The 27,857-nt window shown below is 38.6% G+C and overlaps 1 protein-coding gene across 8 annotated transcripts in view; it reads left to right on the top strand.

The window, feature by feature from the left end:
* The window catches only part of ARHGAP11A (Rho GTPase activating protein 11A), a 53,417-nt gene that overhangs the window by 14,427 nt on the left and 11,133 nt on the right, over positions 1 to 27,857 (top strand). Inside the window, exons 1-2 of one of the 8 annotated variants that reach the window (XM_065064217.1) lie at positions 25,793 to 26,050; positions 27,597 to 27,747. The exons of 1 other annotated variant lie outside the window; for it this stretch is intronic. Coding sequence is in view for 2 of the 7 variants with exons in the window: in XM_065064213.1 (XP_064920285.1) it covers positions 25,922 to 26,050 (129 nt within the window). In the remaining 5 variants the exon portion in view is untranslated. 6 more of the 8 variants (XM_065064216.1, XM_065064213.1, XM_065064212.1 and 3 more) reach the window with 6 other exon arrangements.

A 27,857-nucleotide genomic window follows, 5' to 3' on the forward strand; every position in this document is an offset into this window, starting at 1 on the left:
GCTGATGAATAGAGGTTGGAATAGTAAAGAGAAGCAAATACATTGTCTGTGCTAGGAATGTGAGAACTGTCATTCTATAGAATGCATCAATGCTCTTTCCTTTCAACTTCAGAACTCGCATTTATAAAACACCTTGAGTACTTTAAGCAAGACAAAAGAAAAGTGCATTTTTACTTTTGTACTTTTGACTTAAGCAAACATTACTATCATGTGGTTTTGTAGACATTATCATAGGCTATTTTGTACTTAGACTGCTGCTTAGGAAGGAATCCCAAGTCGTTGGGAATGAACCTTGTAATGAATGCGCAACAGTACTGTCGTGAAGCAGGACTTTCTCGGACACTCTGGGTGGAAAGAAATTAAGAAATTTTACTTTGGGGTTTAATTCTCTTTCCACTTTTGTTGTTGTTGTTGTTGTTGTTTTTTCCTCCAAACACCTTGTGATGACTTTTGAAGCAGCACATTGTGCAAATTGTGTGCAGTGACTACAGAACATCATTTTTTAAAAAATAGGTAATGCCTCTGTGTATCAAAGATCAGAGCTGAAGCATCAGGAAACTGGTGTCAGGGAAGGCATACAAAATACACTACATGGATGTTTTCTGTAACTTAGATATACAACACTTGTACCCACACATCTGTGCATGGAGTAGAGAAGACTCCTTTCCAGGTTTTGGGCAAGCTAAGAGAGATATGATGTATACTTTTAGAATAAATCCTTACAACTGAGAAAAGTGAAGTGGCTGTGTAAAAAGCTTTGGATGATAAAAAAGGGAAGTAACTTGACAGCATAGAAAATATTACTTAACGTTTTGAAAAAAAAAAAAAAAAAAAAAAAACAAGAGATATTTATCCTTTCTCATCAGTACATTTATGAACAAAATTAATTTATCAAGTTTTTCACGTTTATAAAATCTATCTTGTAGCTCGCCGTTCATTAAACATTCATTATTAGACTTACTACATCTGTTAAAATGACTCATGCATTCGTATGTAGAATTTAAATAACATCCTGGTTGCTAAGGTACATGTGATCACTCTGACATAATAATTATGTGTTATAAGTAGATTTTTTTAAAGTATATAATGAACAAATCTGAAGGATTTTATTATTCAATAAATGTTTCTGCCAGTAGTTAATTATGCAAAACAGCATGACATTTTATGCCTTCAAGTAAATATTGATTTGTATTGTACACAATCCTTAACTGATATATATATATAACATTTTTTTTTTCCATTTCAGTAAACAACTTTTTATTTCTTCCATATGCGTGTGATACAATAGTTTCCTGGGTAATGTTCCTCATTTTTTTTCCCCACCGTCCCACTCTGTCAGCATTGCTACTGGCCTATGATTGTTTTTTACCTTTGTTTCAAGCTTCTCATAGATTTTTCTGAGGACTGGTACAAAAACATTACCTCAAATTGCATATGGCTTTCTCTTCACCTTAGAACTACAGGCTTGTTTATGCACATGGCACTATGTTTTTCCCTGCATTAAATGTTTTCTTGCATAGACTGGGGAGAAATGCAGGTGCTATTACTCTTCCATTAGTACAACCTTTTCCAGAACCTGTGCTCATGGATGGTGTGACACAATTTGAGCATGAAGACCAGAGCTGTTTCTGCCACACTGCTATTTAATTTAAAATTGTGTACTGAAAAGCCTGTGTTAAAAGAACACTAAACCTTTGAAGTGATGGGGTCAGAATATGAGGAGACAATAATTCATGCTGCCTATAGAACTAGAAGAGGGTTAAATACATTATTTTTTTCAATTCCATTGCAAAAACAAGCAATTAGAAAGTACATCAATTTTATGTCAATCCAAAAGATGTTTTGTTTTGTTTTGGTTTCTTTTCCCCAAAACATGCTTTCCTGAGTTTGGATTCACAAAAAATACCTCAGTGTGAGTCATTAAGTATTTTATTTCTTTGTTTTATCTAACATTTGGGTCTTTTCAATTGTTTTTAATTTAGCTCCATAATGAAACAAGGCATGACTTTTCAAAACAAAACATCAGAAACATTTCATAATTTATGAAACAAAACCTTTTGCCTTAATAATAGCAAAAAAACCTACTCAAATACTCCATACCTCTTAGTATTATGTATCAGATTCAACTAGCGTTTGAAAATAGTACAGTAGAAAAAGGCATTTTTTATCATTAAAAAAATTCATGAGATTTATATAAATCCTTATTTTAGTCTTTAGGTAGATATGCATCATTAGATAGTATTTACCTAAATAAGAACATTTTATTTCTGCAGGACTCCTGCCTAATGACTGTGCATTGAAAGCACTGTATTGCGAGGAAGGAAGTGAGCTAAAAGGTAGATAACAAGCTACATTGAAAGGGAAAGTGCAGTTGCAAGGGTATCATTACTGGAGCTCTTCAAGGGTCAGTCTTTTAACAGTTCTTGGTTAATAGTTTTATTGATGAGCTTAGTATGGAAATACAACAGTGTGATAATTGAGTTTGGCAATAGTAAAACTTACTTCTGTCATTGACATGGAAGAAGGCTGCAATATCCAGGAAGACTTGGATGACTGTAAGCACTGGAATAATACACAAGGGATGAAAATTAAGAGTAAGAAGTACAGGTGCTCTTTGGGACTAATACTGAGAGTTTCTGTTAATTTGTGAGCTCACTAACTGGAAACAGCTGTGGTGGGGACAACTGTAGTGAGTGGTTTATCACAGAATGATTTATGAGTCACAGGTGTGATACGGCTGTGGCAGAGCCCAGTGTACTAGATGACATTGGTTACAGCAGTGTTGGTGAGTAGCTGTGTGATTTGGTTTGCAGGAGGTATCTCATCTTGGCATCTAAGCTCAAGAAAGATGAATTCAGAGTGAGACAAACATTATGGAAGGAGGTGCTCCATTTCTCTGCTATATTCCAATCTGTCATAAAATCTTTATTCATTTAGCTGAATATATGAAATTTAATTCTAAAGGAAAACATTAGCACAAGGCCAGTTAGAAATTTCGCATCAACAATTTCAGAGTGAAAATCAAAAGTTTTTGACCAATGCTCAGTAAAATCCAGAGATAGGTGGGTTGTAGCTCCTTATGGGCAAGCAATTCAAGAATCCTTAAAACCAATCTGCAACATTTAGGAAAATGATTTGATTATTGCAGAAAATTAGATTTAGTGACCCATGGCATAATTTAGGTCTGATAGTTGTATGGTCCTGTGAACAGTTTGCGATTTTCTGCTTTATACTGTTCCATGAATGATTTTCATTTTTTTGCAGTCTGCACTGAATACAGAATAATTAACTTGCATTTTACAATTTCTGTTGTTATTATTTAATTCGTTTTAGTGAAGATTGAAAGGCAAACTCTTTATGTTGCATATATGGAATACCAAAGTACTGAGAGTAAAACCCGAACTGTTAAGTAATGTTGAGTGTCCCATCTAAAATATCTATAATCTGGTTTTCCAAGTATTTAGAAATTTATATTCAAATCACACTTATAACTAATGTCTACTGAGGAAGCTCAGCTCTGCTGCAAGTCAGACCACAGGTGCCCTTTTTTTTTTCTTTTTCTTTTTCCCTGTGTCTTGTGATACTTAGACTGAGGAACTGGATGAGAGAAGCAAATTAATATAAAATCCTCCATTATGTTTTGTAACACTAGTTTAAGCTGTAGCAAAAGACGGTATTTCTTTTCACCTGGTCTGTCCCTAACAAGTCAAGATGTTTATCCAAGCAATGTTTTATCTCAAGGTGACTGTTAAGGGTTGAAACTGAAATGGTGACAATATGCAATGGACTTAATTAGACAACATCATTGAATTAGTGTCATTTGTCAGCTGCTCTCCCAGTCACTGTTATTATCACCTTGAGTTTTGGTTTAGAGGAGAGCCTCATTCAGCTCTCACCCCACTCTCCACGGCTGCAGTGGTAATGCCAACCTGAGGCACTGTCATTTTTCCCGTGCCTGGACATCAGTGTCTCCAGTGCTGCAGTTCACATCCCCTGCCTCCTACCTGTACAGCTGACTGTGGGACTATGTTGTCAACTAAGTCAGCCAACTGATCTGCCTGATTTGTGCTCTCCTCTCCTCTCCTCTCCCTTTTTTTGTTTCTTTCTAACATAAATCAGTTAAGTCCTCCTGTTCACAGAATGACTCACAAACTGTTGCTCTGGCTTACTGTAGACAGGAGACATGCATTACCACATCAGTCCAGGAACCATCAACCCAAATAGCCACACTATTGCAGAACAATGACTTCTGGGTATGTCTGTGCTGGACACTAGAGGTGTCACCATTGCTTGTCTAGACAAAAGAGCTCAACTGTGAAGTGTTGTTTGACAGAAGTGGCTGTAGTCTTTACAAAATTATCAGATGAAACAAGTTTTAATCAGGGCAGGCAAATCCACACCATCATCTTGGTGAATTTAACAAAGCATGAAAAGATTGATTATATCCACTGGTGCTGTGCATAGGTTAATCCTATTTTTTAATCTTCTAAGAAGTCTAGAATGTAATTTAACACAGGTAATACAATACAATGTAATTTCTCTTGATTTTGCTCTCAGAGATGGCTCCATTGGGGTCGCTGAAATTTACAGAAACACTCAGCTGGTGGCAAACAGTGGCATGAAGTATTTCAGCCTAAATAGCTTCAGTTTGCTAGTCAGAAACAACAAAAAGTAAGTTCTTATTATGGAAAATGATAAGCATTGTAACACTTAGAAAATTCCAACACTGTAAGCATTGCACTTATTGCCCTACTTTAAAAAAAAAAAAAAAAAGCAGGAATGTTGTTTTTAAGCTATGGTTTTACTCTGTCCTTACATACTCTGCTTTGATTTTGACACAGCCTGTATGATCACTTCTAAAAATTGTGATATGATAGGTATTTTTAAAATGTGCTTCTGGTAAATCTTTGTGCCTGTCAGGTAGCGATTTTGTAAGATCTGACAAAAAAGAGACCATTAATCTCATCACCAGATACCAGTTTCTTCTTCAACTTTCTTTCTCAGTCATGTGCAAGTAGTTTCTATTTAGTCAGAATTCCTGAACAGTCAGACCTGAACTTTTCTCACACTGTAAGGTGCTGCAGGTTGCATAGGTTCATTTGAGAAGTGTGTTCTCTCAGATGTTTATTGAAGTCTTGGATTTGAGCCAGAATTTGTATGTTTGTGAACTTCATGTTACAGGATTCTACTAGACTTACCTGCTATATGCTATAACCAAGGGGGTCATTCTGCTTTTGATACCATTCCTTTCGAAGAGAAGGTGAAACACAGAAATTTTAGCATATGAGTTAATTATAGTTAAAAAAAACCAAACAAAACCAACTTCCTTTTTGTATACACTTCTCAGAGACATCATGTAAAGCAAGTGCCCATGTTTTTGTTTGACCTAGTGTTGAGCAGTGAGTGATAAGTTGAAGGATAGCCCTTCAAGTTACTTTAATTATGGAAACTGGGAATAACTGCTGAAAGATGAATCCATGATGCAATTTTTTTTTAATTTTGTTCAAATTTTCCTCACCAACCCACTTGCTAACTCAATTGTTGTCTTATATTGAGTCTGAAAAAAAGCACATGACAGATGGATTTCAAAGGAGTTAATTAATTAAACTAACCTAAGTTGAATGTAAATGCTATGTGCTTCAACATTGCAACATCTAGAAGCCTTAATCTCATTTATAGCCTAGGTTTCTGCTTTAGAAAGCACTTGTTTCTGGTTTGAAAATGGGGAAAACTTAGAAATAAATAAAAGCAAATACATATTGAATCAATAATTCTAAATCAATAATTCTAAATGACTAGTAGTCAAAGTCCCATTCTCAATTCCTTTTGTAAAAAGGAATTCCACCTGTATTTCAAAGAGTAAATCTGTGGGATGAAAATTTAACTTCTTTTCCTCTCATTCTAGTTAAAAGTTCAGACAAAGCTCCCTGTAAAGTAAACACATACCCAGTAAGGAAAGTGTCATGGAAAATTTACATTTCTTTAATAGACAGATGCTACCTTTCTGTTTATGTGGCAGGTGACACCTGACAAATGAGACTAGACATTTCTTAAAGAATTATATTTAACTCATCAAACAAATTAGTTGAGGGAGAGGAAGGTGTAAAGTTCAATGCTGCATGCATCACAGAGTAGAGAACTCAAAATCACAGTTCTCATTGAAAAAGTTCACAGGAATTGATTCACCTAAGGCAAAATTTATCCTATTAGAAATATTGCTTTGGTTTTACTTCTTTCTCTTCAATATTCTCCCTCTCCTCTCTGAGTAGTAATTTATTTGCTGTCCTTTAAGAAGTCACAAATGTGTCCCTTGTTATATAAACAAATGAATTACTCTTTAAAGAATAGATGGAAACAATGTTACAGTAGAGGGGGAGGAAGGAACTACATGGCCTTTCTGCTAAGGTGGTATGCCATGTGTGCTTAATGGGACACTACAGCCTTTTTACCCTAAGCCTCTGTGTAAACGATTCTACAGCTTGTAATCTCCATGATTCACTGATTACTTTAAACTTAGCCAACTGAGAATGTAAGTAACACTTATAATTTAAAAATTCAGTTAAAAATCAGCCTTCAACTCTAGCCTATTGTCTAGCGTAATCATCTCTATTTTTATTTCCATGCCAATATATACATAGTCATTCTAATGAAAGACCAGAGATATGGATTTCTATCTTGCTCTTGTGAACACCATAACCAATTAGGTGCATCTCTTGCTAAGTGCGTGAGATAATGCATAGGCCTGAATAGTGTTTTCCTACAAGGTGTCAAAAACTAAGACAAGAACCAACTAGATGATACATCCTCCAATTTTTATGTACTTTCACCTTGCAAGAGAAATGAAATGTATATATTTGTCAGAGAAAAAAGACCTCTTGGTGAGAGCCTGAGTTGCCTTGCATTGAATATTTAATTACATATTCAAGAGACAATCTCCACTATATACCTTTCAGCAGCAGTGCAAAAGAGTAATGATTTGGAAGAAGCAATTTGCAGAGATTACTATAGATAAGCACATAAAGTTTCAGATGTTATCAGCAGTGTTTCTGAGCTTTGTAATGGTTGATTAAAGAAAAAGCTACATCACCCAGCATTGACCCAAAGAAGAATACACATCCTTAGGCTCTGAAGACATCTTAAATAGATGATCCTTTTACAGCCTGAGTATGTCTTGGAACTATCAGGAAATGGAAAGAGAGGAAAAGAACAAAGTGTTCTATAAGGAAACATCAAAGGCCATTAGAGAAAGAGCTTTTAAAAAGGAGACAATAGCTTATGGCAAAATGATCAGGCACTGCTATATAGAGATGAATAATATTCAGCTGTTAAATAGAACTGACTGACTATATTTTGAAAGCAATAGAACATACAAAATGTATAAAACTTGCCTGTGAGCTGTTTTCTCTTTAGTTAAAAGCTATTTTAAAAAGTTTACCAAAAGATAAGCATTTATTACACCTCTGCATTAATTTATGATTTTTAATGGAAAATAATGTTTATTGTTCATGTTTTGTATATGGGTAATGTCTGGTTGTTCTAGGCTGAAAAAAATGTATTAATAAAAAGAGTTGAGCAGGTCTACCATTTTAATGCATTTGAACAAAAATACCAGCAATTCCTTGTGGCTAAGTAAATAAATTAACATTGTAATTAAATGGAAACATTTGTTGACAAAGGAATGACCACTTCTAGTCATATAACTTTAATGAAGTAGTTTTACATTTAATGACTCAGACCACTTAACACTGAGATTAATTGATAAAATTTTTCTTGAAGTTATTGCTAAACAGTACTCTTCTCCGTTGAACCTAGTTAAATCTTGCAATATATAATATCGTATCGCTACTTTATGCTAAAAATGGCACCTCTGAGAACATATTGACTACATGGCAAATTTTTAAGTATTGAAAACCTTAAAGTGGCCTAAAATGCAAAGTGTCATTCTGAACCTAGATGCAAACTGTTTCAAATTGTGAAGTTATTCGAAATCTGAACTTTTTTTGAGATTACATCCTTCATTTTAGAAATATGTTCTCTAGTAAGCAAGTAAGAGCACAACTTTACCCAGTCATCCATTATTGCAGTATAGTAAGAGAGAGTCTGGCATGCCAGTCCCTCTTAATTGAAATAATCTTAATATGATGCAAAGGGTAAACAGCCGGGCACATTTTAAAAGGAAGTAAAGGGCCCATTAGGCTCTTCATTCCTGTAGGCTCTTTAGGAAATTCAGTTATGAAGAATATCTATTCAGGCATATGATATTCTATATATAGCATACCATAATTTGTTGGGGTTTGATCTAGTTCTTAATCTCTTATACTATGAGCTTGATGTTTTAAAAATAGGCTAACATATAGCTACAATTAATTGCATTAGTAACTGAGGAATAAATTCAAATAATGGACTTGAGAAGTGTGTAATCAAGAGTAAGTCTCATTTTAAATCAGGATATTAATAACTCAAATGTTAGTAGATATATTACCAAGTAACTGCTAGAAATTTTTTTTTCAAGTTAAGGTTGTTTTTTGAAATTATTCCTAGATATTGCCACATTTTAATGTTGTATCTTTTTTTTTTTCATTACCGATATTTTGAAAGTAATTATTTGTGCAGGAAATGTACACTGACATTCTTAGGTTCCCTGCTGAAATATCTGGAAACATAATGTGCTGCTACCTCCAATACCAGTCCTATGGATTTCTCAGGAAGCATATGTGCAGCTTTGCATCCCTTAAGAACACACCAAGTAAAGGATTTGTAGAGCATTTGCAATGATGCAGGAATCTGTCAGACAGTCAAGGCAATCAGAATGCCCCATGGTCTTCTCACACACAATGTAATACATGAAACCAGACAGCCTAAATATCTAAGAAATACTTTTTAGGAAATGACAAGGAAAATCAAATAGAAAAAAATCAGGAAAATATATCTTTACTAACCTAGCGAATAAAAAGTCCAAGTATAGTTACATGAGTTAGGGAAGTACAATAATGTCCAAACTGAAGCTCCACAGAAACAACCCACCCTTTATCCTTTTTACATGAGGGGTGAAGAAATGCTTGAAAACTTTCCAAACTCTTGTACGTGAGGAGGGACAGACGCACAGCAGAACAACCCCATGGCTAGAACTGGGCTTGTGCTGTATTGGCACAGAATTATTAACTTTCAACTCAAAAAGCAGGTAGGCTTTCTTCTTGGTTATGAGTTTGCAGAACAAGAACTCTCGTACTGTAAGTTTCTCAGATGTGACCTGAAAAGCGCCCATTGCTGAGAGTAGGCTCTTATGCTCTGACAACACTGGGTGGCATTGTGCAATATGTAACATTATAAAGTACTAGAATATGTTTACAGATTTTTAAAAGTTTCTCATCTTCTGCCCTTCTAGCCCTCAGATTGTAAAAATACTGGGAGGAGCTCACAACTAGCGTGGATACACACATACTTGTGCAGCAGCGTTAGCTCCTGGGCACACAGATGGACATGATGCCTTTCTTTATCGCTACCTCTTGAAGTGTTCATGTCTTTGTGTATAATTACACTGTGAAGAAGTTCTGGTTATCTTGTTAGACTTGTGGTTCAGCGCAGTGTGGGGGGTAGTGAGGTTGGAGAGAAGGGTTTGCACTTAGTCATAAGGGGTGCTGGAGGCAACTAAAATCATTAGTATAGACTGGCTGTGTGGGGGATTCCGTTACCAGCAGAGGAGAGATTCACAATGTGAGAGTAGTTTCAGGGAAATGCTGCAGGGTGGAAAATTCCATTCCCTCCTGAGCTCTGAACCTAGGGGTTCATTTCCCATTAGGGAACAAGAAAGAAGAAGAAAAATAAATTTTTGTGCAGAGAAAATCACCCCTGTGTCAATGTCACAACTAAACACGGATGTGAATGGCATTCCTGATGATAAGCATGACATTTGTTTTACTTTCAGTTATTTGGTATTTTATAGTATCTAGCAAGTAAACTTTGGCACTAAATGCTACTGAAGAGGTACTTAAACAAGTTCAGCATAAACACTTATATTTAAGGAAATCAATTGAGTTATTATTTAAATAAGTTAAAAAATAGAAATAAAATGAGATTACTTACCTTTCTTTCACTGTTATCACTGTGGTTTTAGCTCATGTAATTTTAATGCTTATTTCTCCTCTGTTGTTTTATAAAGTACAACATAACTGGTAGGACGCACTGGACTAAAGTACATCTGGTAGGACTTGATATATCTGTTTTTTCAGCTTTTTTTTTAATTAAAGAAGGAAGAAAGAATGCTAATAAACAAGAGCTCTGGTCCTGTAACTGTAACATGCATTGGTTGCTTTATTTGCATTATTTGACTACATACAATATTGGTAATTGTAAGAGTATGTAAAACTACATCTCCACCTCTTAAATATATAAAACTATGTCTTCACTCTGTCACAAGTGTATTTGTCACAAGTATACAAAGATACTTGCACAAAAATATCTTATTATAATACTGTACAGATTAAATTGGTTCAATAAAGAGTAATTTGAGCCATACTGAAAATGGTTAACTTACCATAAAGTAGCAAAATGTTGGAAATGCTCTGCCTTCTCATTGTAAGATCCTCAGGGAAAGGGATTCCCTTATTTATGTCTGTCTGGATTTTATTTAGGAACATGAAGCAGAATTATTTCCACTCTCAATTTTAGGCCTCCAATTTGGAAGACTAAATGAGGGCTCTACAGTCAATGACAGTAGGAAAGAACTTCTGTGGGGCTTTTCAGACCATTTGTGTCAGAAGTCAAATTGGTGCCTCATTTCAGGTAATCAGAATCTCCTTACAGAAGATTCCTACCTTTTCCCATTAAAACATACAATTTAGGCAGCCTGCTCACCTGTATAGAAACTTAGTGTAACTGCATATACATTGGACAGTACTATTAAAATTTCTTTCTACAAGACCAATGAAGTATAGGTATGCACTTCACAGGCATGTAATAATAAAAGCCACTGCATCATTTTTACTGTATTTATTTGCAACTGAACATAGTCTTGTACCTCCTCTTACTGCTCTCCTCCATATTTATGTCTATATGGCTGAGAATTTAAATACCCTATTTCTCCTTTTAAAATCTGACATGACGTTAATGATTGACTTTTCTACATAAACCCTTCTCTATCCCAACCCCCACCCAAACAAAGAAGTGGAATTTGGAAACATAGGATTAGAAATGACTTTCTGAGTCATTCAGTCTAGTTCCCTTTTATAACCAAACATGAAATCTCTTCCGTAAAGTAATAAGGTACCATCCTAAAGCCAGTGAGGATATTTACCCCATTACTCCTATTGTAAAGCTATTTTGGAACTTAGTTTCCTGATGGTTGGAAATTTTCTTATAATTTACAATCTAAATGTGTTCATACCACATATGTCTACTTGTGTCTTGACTACCATTAGCATTCATCTAAGTGTTATCTATATCTCTGAAGGTTTTCTCTAATAATGACTTACTAGACAATTGTTTGTTGTTTTTTTTTTTTTTTTCCACAGAAGCCAATTTTTAAGCTCCAATAGTAGCAACATTCAAAGGGTAATAGAAGCCAGGCTTTATTTAATCTGTCTAAAAAAAACTAACAAAGCATCTACACCCATCTTGCTGCCAACTCTTAGTTTTGTAGGAGGATGGATTTTCACAGGAGTAGCACACCGTTTGTGTGATATTTTGAACTTTTAGAAGGAAAGCTGCTATACAAAAGTATGTAAGGAATTTACTTGTCATAGCAAAACCTCCATGATGAGACAACATTTGTAATAGAACTGAACTAAGATCCTAATTTATCTCTACTTATTGTACAATGTCCAGATTTTATGTCACTTGACAGAAAACTTCATCTAAGAGTTATAACTTTCTAGGCCAATAAGGACTATACTGAAGTTCTGTTCCTACCTGGTTAATATAAGCCAACTTGACCTTACTGATAGCAGGTGTCTAATGTTGATGCATGTGAACAAACATATTAGTTCCATAGCAAAAATTATATTGGTGTAAAAAGTTGTGTTATAACTTCTATAAAATCATGGTTGTACAATATTAAAATCTACAGTTATTTCATCAAGATTTCATGAGTTCTGTTTAGCTTAAATTGAAATACCTGTGTATGTGTATGTATAAAAATACATATTTATATAAATTTAAAGAAAGACTTTTAGATAGTATTTTATTTTGTCTTAGACAACTTGAAACACTATGAAGCCAAATAGATTTTAATGGAGTTGCTGTTGCTTTACAAGTTAATTAGGCTCATAATCAATAAGAACCTGGAAAACCAAAAAAGTTTTGAAAACCTTTAAATGTATGAAATCAGAGCATTTAAAACCTTAATTCTACATCTGGACTTTGTTTTCAAAAGTGCCAGTCACTCTGGATATTTCAGCTTTCTCTGCAGTTGATTGGCAAATCCAGGTCTCTGGGGGTGCCCATTAATGACTACACCAGTTATTCTTAGTGCTGACTACGGCTGTGCATCAGGTCCCAGATATTTTGAGATAATCAGTCAAAATGGCATTTAAATTCAAACAGCTCCTAAAACCCCATGGCCCTTCTTTTAATTAAGTACTATTCCAGCGAACTTTATGAAATCCATTTAACTAGGGGGCCCAGGTCTTAGTGATAGGAGCTAAACTCTAACACTGACGGTGATGACCATTGGTGAGATAATTTTCAGCACCTGAAGCCCTGTAACCTCTTTTCTTCTCTCCTGTGTGTGCCTTTTCTCTGTACCCTGACCCTCGGCTGGTCATGTAACGCTGACAGAGCCACCCCTGCCCTCTGAAGCAGCCATGTCCCTCCATCCTGGACTGGATTTCAGAGGTGTGGCAAGTGTAGTGCAGGTGGATGGGAAGCCAGGACCAGCAAGCCCTGGAGTTACTTCTTCTTTGGCTTCCTGGGCTCAAGTCCATCACATACAGACAGGTTTCAAACACATGGTAGGAAGGAGGCAGGGACAGCTTAGCAGAGCCACACAACTGGCTTCAGGCCCTGGCATGAAGCAAAATTCCTGGGGATTAGATTAAGACATGTTTGATGTGGACAGCTGGGTTCAAGTGCATCATATCGTATTTCACAGATGAATCTCTCATCAGCCTCACACAGACCTAGCAGCACTGAACACAGTATTGCCTAAATACTTTTAGAAGCTGAATACCTAAGATAATGAAACTGTTTTCTGAAAATGTATTTTTAAGGTGTTAAAGTCTAAGCTATTTTCATGAATTATTAATCGTCATCATTATAATTATGGAAAAACTAGAGTTTAAATTGGACATTAAACACACTGAACATTTGGCGTTGAAAAATTAGTAGAAAACTAAGAGTCATCATCACCAGACAATAAATAAATAATAAATATCAATGAATATCTTTTCATTTTTAAAGCAACCACAAAACCGATCTGCTAAGTACCACAAGTTACCTGTTGCTCTCTTCCTGATGCTCTTTCCATTGTCAGTCGTGTAACAGACATTATCCTGGCACCACGGGTTTGAGTCTTGGTAACTGATTTGAAGAGAGTGGGAAGGATTTTAATTTTTAAAAAAAGCAGCAGGTGGAAAATGACTTGGTAAAGATGACAGTTGACTGAGAAAAAGAAAAAAAAAAAGCTGCCTACTCTTTACCCAAATACATGTTCTTTGGAGCAGCTGAAACTGAAAATTTTGACACTAGATGATGAAGCTTTCTTTACTTCATATACCATCACATCCAGCAGCATTAACAGCATATGTGAACAAGAATATCTTCTTCACAGAAAAGGCAAAACATTTACATGCTGCTCTGCATCAGATATGCTTCAACACAGTAACTGCTGAAAGCGGAGGACCTCTCAAAATGTACCTTGTGTTTTGCAATTAGCTTCTGGTTTCTCAAGCAGGAAATCGGCTTCAGGGGTGGTGGTTTTCCTGCAGCTAACATAACCAATGTAGGAATTGTTTGATCTTTGCAGGTTTTTAAACGGATAGCTTTGTGCAGAGTCAAGGGAGAGAGTTAAGTATCTCTGTAGATACCTGAAAGTATCTTACAAAGCTCTAAGTAAATGGATGCAGAAATAACTGAAATGAGAGTTTCTTCACATTCCAATAATTCTTTTTATTCTACATTTAGCTGTCTTGAGAGCTTGTATATTTATGAAAGATTGAAACTGAATGGAAGAAATAATATGCTTATGCAATACTATGCTAATAACTTTGTTTCCTCTAAAACATGAAGAAGGGAAGTTTTGCTTGTTTAAGGATTACACAATGTAGGTTATTTAAAGAAGTATCTGACTGGCAAAGGGAAAACTCTCTAATTTGAAAAGAGGAAGAGCAGATCCACAGTGGTGACACTGGAACTGGTAAATCCCAGTCTTCCATTCCTGGCAAAATTTCCTCCAAGAACATGTGCAATTCATAGTCTGTGTCTATTGGAAGTGGCTCATTTTCACGTTTTCTTTCTGCCAAAACCAGTTACAAATACCACAATCTGAAAAGTGCAGTATTTCTTTATTTTGCGTATTCCCTTATTTTTTTTTTATTTTTGAAGGAAAGATGGATTATAAACATTTAGATAGAATACACTACTCACAAGATATTGTGGCAATTTAAGTGTAAAATAAAATTGGATGTAGCGTGGGAAGCTAGGATGACATGTAGCGTTTTCACCTTGACAGCCTTTCACTGGAGGTGGCACACCAAAAGATCTTGACACATCTTAGACACCAGTGTGAATGTCTTCAAGTGGAAGGCAGGTAATTTTTTTCAGATGCTGTAAGAATCTAAACTTATCGGTAATCTTGAGACAAAAAAAGTCGCAAAAACTTCAGCATTTCCTAGATGTAGTGCTGATCTTATGTGTATTTTTAGGAGCAAAAGTAAGTAACTAAAAATAAAATAAATTTTAAAATACCATATAAATAATATATGTTAAAAAGCTATATATACATAGTTAGAACTATTAATAGTTTGCGCAGTAGAGTAAAGCTGTGGAAAAAGTCCAATATAGAAACCTGGAAAACTGAGATATTTGGAAATGCCATGTTAAAACCAGTGCATAATTCCAGAGCTCAAAAAGGATGGAAGAAATTTAAGTGTAAAGCAGTACATTCCTATTTGCCTCTTTTGTTAGCTGTCTGAAGAAACTTTTCTGTTGTTTTTTTTTCCTCTGAGTTGCTGTCGTCTCTTAAGTTCTCATTCTCAATGCATTTAGTCTATGTCAGTCATCTTTTATGTTTTATTCTAAAATAATTGAAAATAATAGATGGGCATTTAATTCTAGTCCTGTAAAATAAACAGTTTTTCTACATGAAATGTCGAATTTCTTTAATAGGATTGTTGACTACATTAATATTAAATATAGTCAGTTTTCATTTATCTAAAGTGCTGAAGAATGAGGTAACAAGTTAATAACTTACATAATACAATACAAAGCTAGAAGAACATAAGGTGAGATATGTAATAAAGAAAAGATTAACCATTTAACACTGAGCTGTGAAGTGCAAAGTTTCACAAGCCTGCAAGCTCACAGAATGGGGCATGCCATGTACACATGTATCAGCAAAGGCAGCTGCAGAGCCATGGTCCCGTGCTACCGCTTTCAAGTGACAAACCCTGTCTCCTGAGGCTGGGTCATGTATGACCACACCAGCCAGACCAGCAGTGCAGAGATCCAGTTCCATCGCCACACACAGAAAGCTAACCTGAGCTGCTCTGCACCCACAGCATGCTGAGTCTGTGAAAAGTATTATGACCCACCCACAAATAATAGAAAGGTATCTATATGTGTAAGAGGTTTCAGGATTGTGGCTTTGTAGGTACACAAGACTGTTTCTCACTACATTCACAAATAACCCTTATGACGGTGAGAGGTCAGTGCTATTCGTAAAAGTAACTGTAATGAAAATAGGAGTAATAAATGTGACCTTACTACTGACACCTACAATAATACTGCAATGTTGTGTCTGGTTTTATCTAAAACTTTGTCAATATACTATTCAGGTGCAAAAACGGATTATAAAGAAGTTATAATGGGTCTCTTAAAACAGTCACCATTGTCTAAATCTAGGTCTGTTTTTTTTTTTTTCTCCATCATATTTACTAACCAGTCCTGACTTGTGAAAATGTACTTGATGCATTGGTTGAACTGTTTTGCTTAAGCCCGTTTGAAGGCTTGCTCCCTTTTACCAATTTGCTCTTCAATATAATCTGGACTCAAAAGCCATTAGAAGTCTTTGTATTTATTACAAATGTAACAGGATCAGGCCCTGTAGGAGAACTGTATGTCTAAGTCACACAGTACCACCACTTTTATCCAGTTAGAGTTACTGATGCTTTATGAAAAAAGAGGTTGTGTACGTCAGTGGGTGGTTAGTGGGACTGAATTTCAGGAGACCTGGATTCTATATTTAGCTTAGCCACCGACCTTCCTAGACAAGCCATATCATCGATCCGTGCCTCTTCTACCTAATAATATGTGCTGCCTTGGATTCCAAGTTTTTTCTAATAGGTTCTGTCTCTTGATGGATTTATGCAGTGTCTAGCACAGGGAGGAGATTAAAATGCTAGCTACGTCCAACAGGCATATCTGTAATATAAATCTGTGGAAAAAAAAGGGAAGGGGGGGAGGAAAGTAACAAAAATAATAGTGAATATCCTCATTCATATGCAATTATCTTTTCTGCTGGAGGAAAATAAGAAGTGAATTTGTATAAAGAGATTAGATTAAAGCAACTCCACAAAAGAAAGGAATGGAAAAAGAATTGGGGAAATATATTCAATAAATCCATAAAATAATTTTCTACTGCCCTTTAAACACTCAGTAAACAGACAGCCTGTTACAGATGAAGGTTTAAGAGGAGCCCAGGACCATGCAGCAGGTGAAAGAGTTAGAAACACAGGCCAGATTTCCCATCCTAAACACTGGAGTATCATAAGAAACCTACAACAAACAACTGTGTAACTGATGGGTATTGAATGACTGCGAGGAAAGCTGAGAAAGAAGAGCCTGTGTGTGCTCATCAAAATCAGCTTGTTTAAAGTTATGTATCAGGTTGTTGTTCCTAGGCCAAAGAGTGAATTTTGATTACAAATATGCACAGCAGAGACCTCCAGTGACGTGTACATCACTATGCAGTCTATGGATCCAAACAATAACATAATGAATATTGTCTAGAGATTTTATTTCTTCAAATACCCTCATTGTTGGTATGTTAAGACAGCTTATTTCTGCCTCACTGCACACAGGAAAAGCCCATTCCATAACAGAAAGAGAGAATGGGGTTTAAAAAGGAAATCTGTGGCTTCTGTTCACTACTGTGATCTGGTAAAATTTTCCTTTGAATTGGCAGATGAAATTTATTTACTGCTTGTTTTTGTCCAAGCCCAACTCTAGCCCTATATGCACTCTAGCCCTATATGCAGCAGCATGGCCCTCAAGCCTGCACTGAGTTCCTGAAACTACATACATTCCATTGCAAAATAATCTAGTGATCCTTGTGTCAAGTGATACGTTACATCTGTAAGTTGTTTAAATTATAAAGCTATTGTGAAAGTCATCTTAGACAACTGATCTGTAGTGATGAAAAATACTTCTGTAACATTCAAATCCTTTAGTGCCCTTCAAACATTCTAAAAACCAAAGGACGCTAATTCTGTAGGCATAGCTTTAAGCTTAAAAACCCTTTTATGCAAGAAATTAAGTCTTCATCAAGAAAATAACTGTTGAAATCTTAAAATCTTTCAATGACAGCCACATTTGAAGAGCAATTTTAGAGCATAATGATCCTTGTTGCATAATTTGGACAGGCTTTTGTTCTCATTTTAATTTCCTATACACAGCTTGCTTTACCATCTCTCCTTCCTGCACCAAATGAAAGGAAAAGATCAAAAGTCAAGAGAGAAAACATTGAGATTTGGGTCTGGAGTTAAACTTATAAAGATTTGAGAACAACTTCAAACACGCTGTGGCATAACTGACTAAAGCCTTGGGTGCCTCATGTGAGACTTGGGCAGCTGCATTCCACTTGAGATCCTGCTGTAAGCACAAGTCTGAAATCACAGCTTTAAAACCTTCACCCAGCTTCCACCCAGGACTAGAAGTATCTAAACTTCCTGCTCTTTGATTTTTATATTCTCAAGGCATCTAAAATATGAACCTGCCCAGAAGATGTGCCAGAAGAGGCTTTTTATTTGCCTTCTACTTTACCTCAAATCAAAGGTTGTCTGAATCTAGAAATTAATTCCTTAGGCTAAACCTCTCTCCAGTAATGATGTGACAGGCTTCCTCAAAATAGGCCTATAGGACTGAGGAGACTATAAAATGGAGTTTCAGATTCTTGCTTTATTATCAGGCTAGCTGGAGGAGAGGTTTATATCCACCTTTTATACAATTTCATAGCAGTCATAGCATTTGCCAAGGAATGGAATTTTCATTTTTTTGTGCCCAAGAGAGTCAAACACACCATTCTCCCACTGGAAAAACAGTCTAACTATCAGTTGTTACCCTTGGTACATAAATTGCTGTATGGTGATATATAAGAGGTCAGACTAGACAATCTAAGCATCATTTCTGGCTTTAAACTCTATGATAATCTATGAAAATTAATGTTGCCACAAATAAATAAGGCATTTTGCTCCTGAGTCACTACTTTTATAACATGATAACAATTTGGATGGCAACAATGACAAACTAAAATCTTGTTCTTCTGGCATATTTCTGACAAGTTCTGTGACATAAGGCATGATGCTTCATGTCCCATCTAAGTTTTGCCTTGGCGTCTGCCCAAGTCAATGCCTTTATACTTTCAACTGACCGAGGATTTCAGTAGGTGAACTGGGTCCTACATAAAATTTGTGAAGCACTTCTGATCTCAAGTATTCTATAGAAGTGTAGTAATATAAGAGGGATCTGAATTTCCTTTCTGTGTACAGAATTATATCATTCTGAAGCTTTTATTTTCTCCAAAGGAAGTTTTATTAACCCTTAAATTCTAGAAACATGTGTCTTCAGAATGAATGCATAGTCTCAGAATTGCATTCTCAGCATTATTATTTCAGTGGATAAAAACCATATCTCTTCAGAGAAGAAACCTGTTTGTGTGGCAAGGTTATCACAGTGGGGGGGCTACACAGGCGGCTTCTGTAAGAAGATGCCAGAGGCTTCCTCTGTATCCAACAGAGCAAATGCCAGTCAGCTCCAAGACAGTCCTATCACTGGCCAGTCCTGGCCCATCAGTGATGGTGGTAGAGCTTCTGGGATAACATAGATAAGAAGGGAAAATACTGATGCAGAAAAACAGCCACAAGAGAGGAATGAGAATAAGTGAGGGAAACAACCCTGCAGGCACCAAGGTCACTGAAGAAGGAGGGCAGGAGGTGCTCTAGGTGCCAGAGCAGAATTTCCCTTGCAGCCTGTGGTGCAAAACATGGTGAGGCTGGCTGTCCCCTGCAGCCCACGGATGGCCACAGTGGAGCAGAGGTCCACAGCGGAGCAGAGGTCCACCTGTAGCCCGTAGAGGACCCTACGCTGGAGCAAGTGGATACCTGAAGGAGGCTGTGACCTCCTGGAGAGCCTGCAGTGGAGCAGCCTCCTGTCAGGACCTGTGTACCCATGGAGAGAGAAACCCACACTGGAGCAGGTTGGCTGGCAGGACTTGTGACCCCATGGGGGACCCAGGGTGGTGCAGTCTGTTTCCGAAGGACTGCACCCCGTGGAAGGGACCCATATTGGAGCAGTTCATGAAGAACTGCAGCCTGTGGGAAGGACTCACATTGGAGAAGTTAATGGAGGACTGTCTCCTGTGGGTGAGAGGTATGAGGAGGAAAGAGCAGCAGAGACAATGTGTGATGAAAAGACCACAACCCCCATTCCCTGTCCACCTGCACTACTTGGGGAGAGGAGACAGAGAAATTAGGAGTGAAGTTGAGCCTGGGACAAAGTTGAATCTGTTTTGACTATAACAGTAATTGCTGAGTGATCACAGAATCACAGAACATTAGGGATTGGAAGGGACCTCAAAAGATCATCTAGTCCAATCCCCCTGCCAGAGCAGGAACACTTAGATGAGGCTACACAGGAATGTGTCCCGGTGGGTTTTGAATGTCTCCGGAGAAGGAGACTCCACAACTCCCCTGGGCAGCCTGTTCCAGTGCTCTGTTATCCTTACTGAGAAGAAGTTTCTTCTCAAATTTAAGTGGAACCTCTTGTGTCCCAGTTTGAACCCATTACCCCTTGTCCTACTGTTGGTTGTCACCGAGAAGAGCCTGGCTCCATCCTCGTGACACTCACCCTTTATATATTTGTAAACATTAATAAGGTCAACCCTCAGTCTCCTCTTCTTCAAACTAAAGAGACCCAGCTCCCTCAGCCTTTCCTCATAAGGGAGATGCTCTACTCCCTTCATCATCTTTGTTGCCCTGTGCTGGACTCTCTCCAGCAGTTCCCTGTCCTTCTTGAACTGCAGGGCCCAGAACTGGACACAATATTCCAGATGTGTGGTCTCACCAGGGCAGAGTAGAGGGGAAGGAGAACCTCTCTCGACCTACTAACCACCCCCTTCTAATACACCCCAGGATGCCATTGGCCTTCTTGGCCACAAGGACACAGTGCTGGCTCATGGTCATCCTGCTGTCCACGAGGACCCCCAGGTCCCTTTCCCCTACACTGCTCTCTAACAGGTCATTCCCCAACTTATACTGGAACCTGAGGTTGTTCCTGCCCAGATGCAATACTCTACACTTGCCCTTGTTATATTTCATTAAATTTTTCCTCACCCAACTCTCCATCCTGTGCAGGTCTCGCTGGATGGCAGCACAGCCTTCTGGCTTGTCAGCCACTCCTCCCAGCTTGGTGTCATCAGCAAACTTGCTGCTGGTACGCTTTATTACCTCATCCAAATCACTGATGAATATATTGAATAATATTGGCTCCAGTACTGACCCTTGAGGGACTCCACTAGCTACAGTCCTCCAACTGGACTCCGCCTCATTGACCACAACTCTCTTGCTTCTTACCTTCAGCCAGTTCACAGTCCACCTCACTACCCAATCGTCCAGACCGCACTCCCTCAGTTTAGCTGTAAGGATGCTGTGGGAGACTGTATCAAATGCTTCACTGAAGTCAAGGTAGACCACATCCACTGCTCTGCCATCATCTATCTACCTTGTTATGTCCTCATAAAAGGTGATGAGGTTGGTCAAGCATGACTTCCCCTTGGTGAAGCCATGCTGACTAGTCCTAATGACCCTCTTATCCTTGATATACTTTGAGGTGGCACCAAGGATAAGTTGTTCCATCACTTTCCCAGGGATGGAGGTGAGGCTGACCGCTCTATAGTTACCCAGGTCCTCCTTCTTGCCCTTTTTGAAGGCTGGAGTGACATTTGCTTTCCTCCAATCCTCAGGCACCTCTCCTGTTTCTCACAACTTAGCAAAGATGATGGAGAGTGGTCTAGCAATGACCTCAGCCAGCTCCCTCAGCACCCGTGGGTGCATCCTATCCGGACCCATTGATTTATGGATGTCCAGATTGCCTAATTGCTCCCTAACCCAGTCCTCATCAACCGAGGCAAACTTCTCCATTGTCCTGACTTCCTCTGGGGCCTCAGGGGTACAGGGCTCCTCAGGTCAGCCTCCAACAGAGTAGACAGAGACAAAGAAGGCATTCAGTAACTCTGCCTTCTCTGTATCTTCTGTCACCAGGGCACCCACCTTGTTCATCAGTGGGCCTATGTTGCCTCTGGTATTAGTTTTATCTGCCATATATTTGAAGAAGCTCTTTCTGTTGTCCTTGACCCTTCTTGCCAGGTTTAATTCTAAGGAGGCCTTAGCTTTCCTAGTTGCCTCCCTACACCCTCTGACAACAGCCTTATATTCTTCCCAAGTGGCCAGCCCCTCCTTCCATGATCTATAAACTCTCCTCTTCCACTTGAGCTTGCCCAGCAGTTCCCTGTTTAAACACACATGTCTTCTGGCTCCCTTCCTTGACTTCTTGTCAAGGAAGTGTCAGGATGCTCTGATCTTGAGCCTGGTAGAAGCAGTCCCTGAACACTAACCAACTATATAGGGCCTCTTTACCTTCAAGCAGCCTTGCCCATGAAATTTCCCCTAGCAATTGTTTGTTAAGGCCAAAGTTTGCCCTGCTGAAGTCCAGGGTTGCAGTTCTGCTTGCTGTTCTGTTCCTGCCACACAAGATCCTGAACTCCACCATTTCATGGCTGCTGCAACCAGGGCAGCCCTCAACCTTTACCACTTCAACCAGACCCTCCTTTTTAGTGAGGATGAGGTCCAGCAAATATTCTGCTTTAAGAAACAGCAAGCTCAGGTGTAGAATTAACACTTTTTATAACTGATACTAATGTTTTAAGATTGTAATATCTAGTTTTCTGCAATAGTCTCTTCAAAACCCTGAAGTGACAAGATGATAAATTGAGACCAAATTTGTATGCCAAATGAAACGTGGGTTACACAGAATTATTCTATCCTCAAACCATGATTCAGAGTAAATTCATGTTGAATGTCAGTTTGGAAGGCACGCTTTCCAACCTTCTTTTCTTACTTCAAATACACTTTAAATCTTCTTCCTTACTATTTTCTTCATCGGGAATTAATTTTCATTAAGCTAATCACAGAAGTAGGGGATATAGATAACCTTAAATGACGAAGGTATTCAGAGTATCCAGATTGTTTTGCTTCTGACATAATTCTGACATAATTCTGAATGGTTGCAAGTAGGGACACCATTGCGTGAAACTGATAACTCCCAACACTTTCAGTCCTGGGTTGTTTACTGAAGACAAGACAAAGCAGCGGAGGGAGTAGGAGATGAAAAAGGGACATAACTAAGGTAAATGCTGGCGGAACAGCACAAAGAGATGACAACTGGGAATTGGAGTAAATAATTCCTCATTAAGAGAGAAAGCCAGGAAGATACAAGAATGAGATACAAGAACGTTCAGAATAAACTGTACTAGCAGTCAGACTCTGAGGACATAATGCATAAATGTCCCTCATGCAGCTACTTTTCAGAGTTTCTCCTGGATGGCACGTTCTGGCTTTCTGCCCTCTTTCTTTTTTCATGATCTGCCCTTATTATCCTTCTGTCTTCAGCATGTTTGATTGAAGAAGTGAGGCAAAATCTTCCCTTGTATTGCCAGAATGAGGAATACTTAAGCTCTTTCCCACCAGGTTCTGAGCTTGCTCACGGAAGGGAACTTTGAAGTAAGGTCTCTTTTCCCTGCTCCTCATGATGTTACTCTGCATGTTGAAGTGGTTTGTTCTGCTTCCTCTGGCTGAGTTTCTGGTTGGTTTGACCACTGACTGTTCCGAGTGGTTACTGAAATGAGACTACAAGTAAAAATTTGACTTCTTTTTTAAAGATCTGATTTCCGAAGTAACTTCCAAATTTCACAAAATGCCACACTAAATGTAGGTACTCATGGCCTTTTTTTCTCCCAAAATGTAAACATATAGCTATTTATGGATAGTGCAAAAGTGTATCTGTACAAATACCTTTATGTATTACACACTGGATATGAAAAGGCCTGTCCCTCCTGATGACAAAAGATAATTATGCCATTTACTTAATTTAGGACAAGATTTCACCCATAGCTTCTGAAAATTAGAATTCTTTAAAATGCCAGAAGCATGGCAGATTAATACTGAAACAATTTGGAGGGGGAGGGGGTGAGGGTGAAGGGAGGGAGGGAGCAAACGGGAGGGAAGTAGCCAAATAGCTGTTTACTTTTTTTCCTAACTCAGATTTGAAACAGTGTAATAGATTTGAGTCGGGGTGCTACAACTGGCTCCAAAATTAGATGTCTAGTTCTTATTTGCAAAGTAATTTTTCTTCTCTGGTGTCTACCTGTAAATAAAGCAGAAATGTGTTAAAATATTCACCTAAAAGAAATTAAAATATTTGATAAAAGTTTTTTTACGAAGTTACTAAATAATTGTGGCTTTAAATATCTTCTGCAAAATGTAAAAATATTACCCCATCACTTTTTTTGGGGAAAAAATATACAGACTATACTACCATCATGTGTTCTTTGTTATGTGGATACTGATTGGGCAATACTTGACATGAGAAGATTTGAGATATTTGTCAGATCACAGCTCCCCCTTGTGTAATTCATCATTACTACAGAAAACAGATTGCTTAAACTAAATTATATAATACCTATTTATTTTATTCCTTTACTTTTACTTTTCTCATCAGTGATATTTTAGGTTTTGAAATTTTGTACTTTTGTGTACTTTCAGTGTGAGGACAGGTAGTAATACTAACAGTAAGGTTGCACTAAACTACATTTAGAGGAATATTACTGTTGCTCAATGACATGATTTTGATGTCCACAATCAAAATCCTGGTGTTTGACTTAAGAGAACCCATGTCTGATCTGCTATTTATTATAGCTGCTGGGACTTTTTTCTACATAACTTTCTAGGTTGTTTTACCTTTTTTGTTGTCGTTGTTGTTGTGTTTTTTGATTGTTTGTGTGTGTGTGTTGGTTTTGTTTTGTTTTTGTTGTTGTTTGTTTGGGTTTTTGTTGGTGGTTTGGTTTGGTTTGGCTTGTTTGTTCCCTGCTTATAGTTAGATAACTTTTGGAAAAACTCTAGCTATTCTTTAGGTTTTTTCTCAGGTTTTAGTGTCCATAGACGTTCAAAGCACCATACTGTGGTTATTATTATTTTGCGCCTATGCTTTGTGGTATTTTCTTTCTCTCAGTGAAGTAAGACTCCCTTTAGAAATAGTACCAGAATACTGGTACTGGAAAGCTTATTTTTTGCTACAGCACTTTATTTCTGACTCTACATTTCATTAATTTGACTGTTATAAACACTTGAAGAGTTAACTTTGGAATAAAAACTTAAAACCAAAACAGAACAAAAACAACTTCCTGTAACAACACAGTACAAACCCCCAAATGACCCTCCTGGAGAAAGTGTATGAGAAGATAGCATGGACTAGGTAAGCAAAGCCACGTTTAGAAAGTATAAACCCACCCAGTGTTAATGGTTTAACAGCCACTGAAATTGTGTTGTGGTTTTGTCCACAAAGAATGATTAATCGTCTTATATGGATCTGCACCCACCAAAGCTAATGCAGTAGAAAGTAACACTACTGACTGAAGATCCTTCAGCTTTATCCTGCCTCAACATACACCATCAAGGTTGACATTATGTATTTGTTCTGAAAAAATCAGCTTATTCACAAAACTGCGGTGATTTACTATTTTAATTGAAATTTATTTTCAAAGAAACAAGCAAACATTTATTTTAAAGTAAACGACCAACTAAACCAGGGGTGCCTTTAAAGGACCTTTGTAGGCAACCGCGAGGTTGATGTGGGCCCCGGTGAAAATGCGTTTGACAGCCCTGAAATAAATGAACCCCAAGCTTGGTAACGTTGGCCTGAAACTTGCTGGGGCTGCGGGGACGGACAAGTGGTGCGTTTGGTATTTGAGGAACCTCCCGCTGGCTGCGCCCGTTCCATCGCGGCTGCCGGCTCGATTCGTCTCCCCCTGCCCAGAGACCGGGCAGAGACCGGGCAGTCCCCCGGAGCTCCCGGCAGCTGCTGCCGCCGTTCCCTACCCCACGGCCACAGCCCCTCCACAACACCCCTCCGGCGGCCCGTGAGGAGGACCTTTAGGTAGCCGTCGCAATCGCCTAAAGACAAGGCGCGGAGCTTTCAGAGGTAAGGGCGGCTGAGAGGCGGCGCAGAAATCAGGCGCTGGCGGGGCGGCCTCGGGTGGCCGTTGGGCGACTGGGGCTTGATTTCGAATGGCAAGCGGCCCAATCAGAGGGTCAGGCGGGGCAGGGCGCTGTATTTGAGCTGGGCGGTAACCGGCGGTGCGGGAGGGGCTGATGGTGCTGAGCGGGGCCTGAGGGGTGGCAGTTGGGGGCGAGAGGTCTGGGAGGTGGCGGGCGCTGGGATGGCGGAACAGAGGCGAAAGCTGGTACGGCTGGCGGTGCTGGAGGAGCTCCGGGCCTCGTATGGGATTAAAGTGAAGAGTGGGAGCTGCCTGGAGGTGGCCAAGCAGCCGGCAGCGGTGGCTACGGAGGTGAGAGCGGCGGCGACGGGACAGCGCTCGTGGGGGGACACGCGCTCCTTGGGCCGGGTAGCGGCGGCGGCGCTGCGGTGCGGCGGGGGAGCGGGGCGGTTGTCGCTGTCAGAGAAAAGCGCACGCAGGCCCGGGAGCTGTTCCGTCCCCATGAGGCCAGACGGCCGCCGGTTCTGGTATCGGTGAGTTTACCGTAACCTGGTGCTCCTGCTGGTCCGTGGCAGGGCACCACTTCCGCTCGTGGGGGCACGTTTTAATCCCTGCGAGGGGAAAGTCGTTCTTTCCTCCTTTTCCGCAGCGTCCGCCAAGAGAGCCGTGTTGTGGATGACTGAGACAATGGTTTAGTTATGCCGAATTCCCCCGGCTCCCGCACGTTTAGGAACTGAATGTTGCAAGGCAGAACAGATGGTGGCCGAGATGTGTTCCTCGTTTTGTTAATGTGGTTGATACTCTCTCAAACACACTCTGATCTGTGCAAAAGCTTCTTATGCTTTACTGTGCTTGATGTCACTCATTGTGGTGTTTAAATTTTAGTCATGGTATTATTTATTGGAATACAGGGCTATTGTGTAGTTTTTAAACCTTTATGTCTCTTATTTTGCTTCATTCCTTAGATCTTTGGTTTGAAGGGCTTTGTTTCCATGGCTTCTTAGTGGAAGATGTGACTGTGGGTGTTTTGATACAGGCAGGTCTGGCCTTGATTTAGCTGTATTCTGGGGAATGAAACCTAGCCCATTATCTTAAATACCGACTTTGAATTCGTTGAAGGAAAAAAGTGTGTTTCCTGTCTCAGGACTCTTATTTAAAACTAATGTATTGTAATGGATGCCAGTTTGTAAGTCACTGAAGTCCATTTCATCATGCTGGTCTTCTGGTAGACTTTAATTTATGAAGTATTGGCTGCTATTGAGTTGTAAACAAGACCCATGTACAACTGATATTGCACAGAACTGAGTATTCTCAGAATGATCTTTCTGTAAGGCTGAGAAGATATTACAAAATGCTGCAGTAACCCTTGGTCAATATAAGCCAAAGAAGTTGCGAAAACACGTACTTGAGTTTTGTTGTTTGGAAAAGAAGAGAGCAAGAGTAAAGTTAGAATTAGTTTCTTCCCCTTTGTCAGTCTCAAGCACATGGTTCTAGGCTTTTTTTTTTTTCCGTTTGAAGGGAAGGTAATAAGAACTGTGAGTAATACGCATATATCATCATAAAAGATGTCTGTATAGTAGTCTGTAGTGCTTAAATTATATACAAGAAATGTGTACTTAAATAAAAACTGAGCAAGGTAGGAAAAGGTAGAATAGTGGTATATTTAAAATATTTGTTTTGCCAGGGGTATTCCGTTTCTGTTGTAATGGAGCAGACATAACTTTAAGGACTTAAATCACAGCTTCTGATATTTCAAAGAAAGCCTAGTGAAGTGAGGATATTGGTTATGAATTTGGAATGTTGAGTTACAAGCCACTGGAATTCTCTGTTGCATAATCTTGTAAATACAAAAAATCATTTTATCTTGGTGTTAATTTTCTTTTTGTATTTTTTGTAGTGACCTGGAATACAATGACAAACATGTTGCTTCTCTGTCCTTACCCTGCTAGATGTGGTGTGTTTCTGTAGGACAGATAGGCCTAAGGTGGCTTAATGGGTTGGTTATTGATTAACTATTTTCCCAACATGGTCAGCACTTTACATTTCAGGTATAAAAGAGCAAGAGTTTGCTTTATCTCTGATAACAAATCAGGCATGATCCCAGTCCTCATCTGGTTGGGGGAGGGGTTGTCTTATGTATTTTGTAAATATAAATAGA

The sequence above is a fragment of the Columba livia genome, chromosome 5 (assembly GCF_036013475.1).
Source record: "Columba livia isolate bColLiv1 breed racing homer chromosome 5, bColLiv1.pat.W.v2, whole genome shotgun sequence".
NCBI lineage: Eukaryota > Metazoa > Chordata > Aves > Columbiformes > Columbidae > Columba > Columba livia.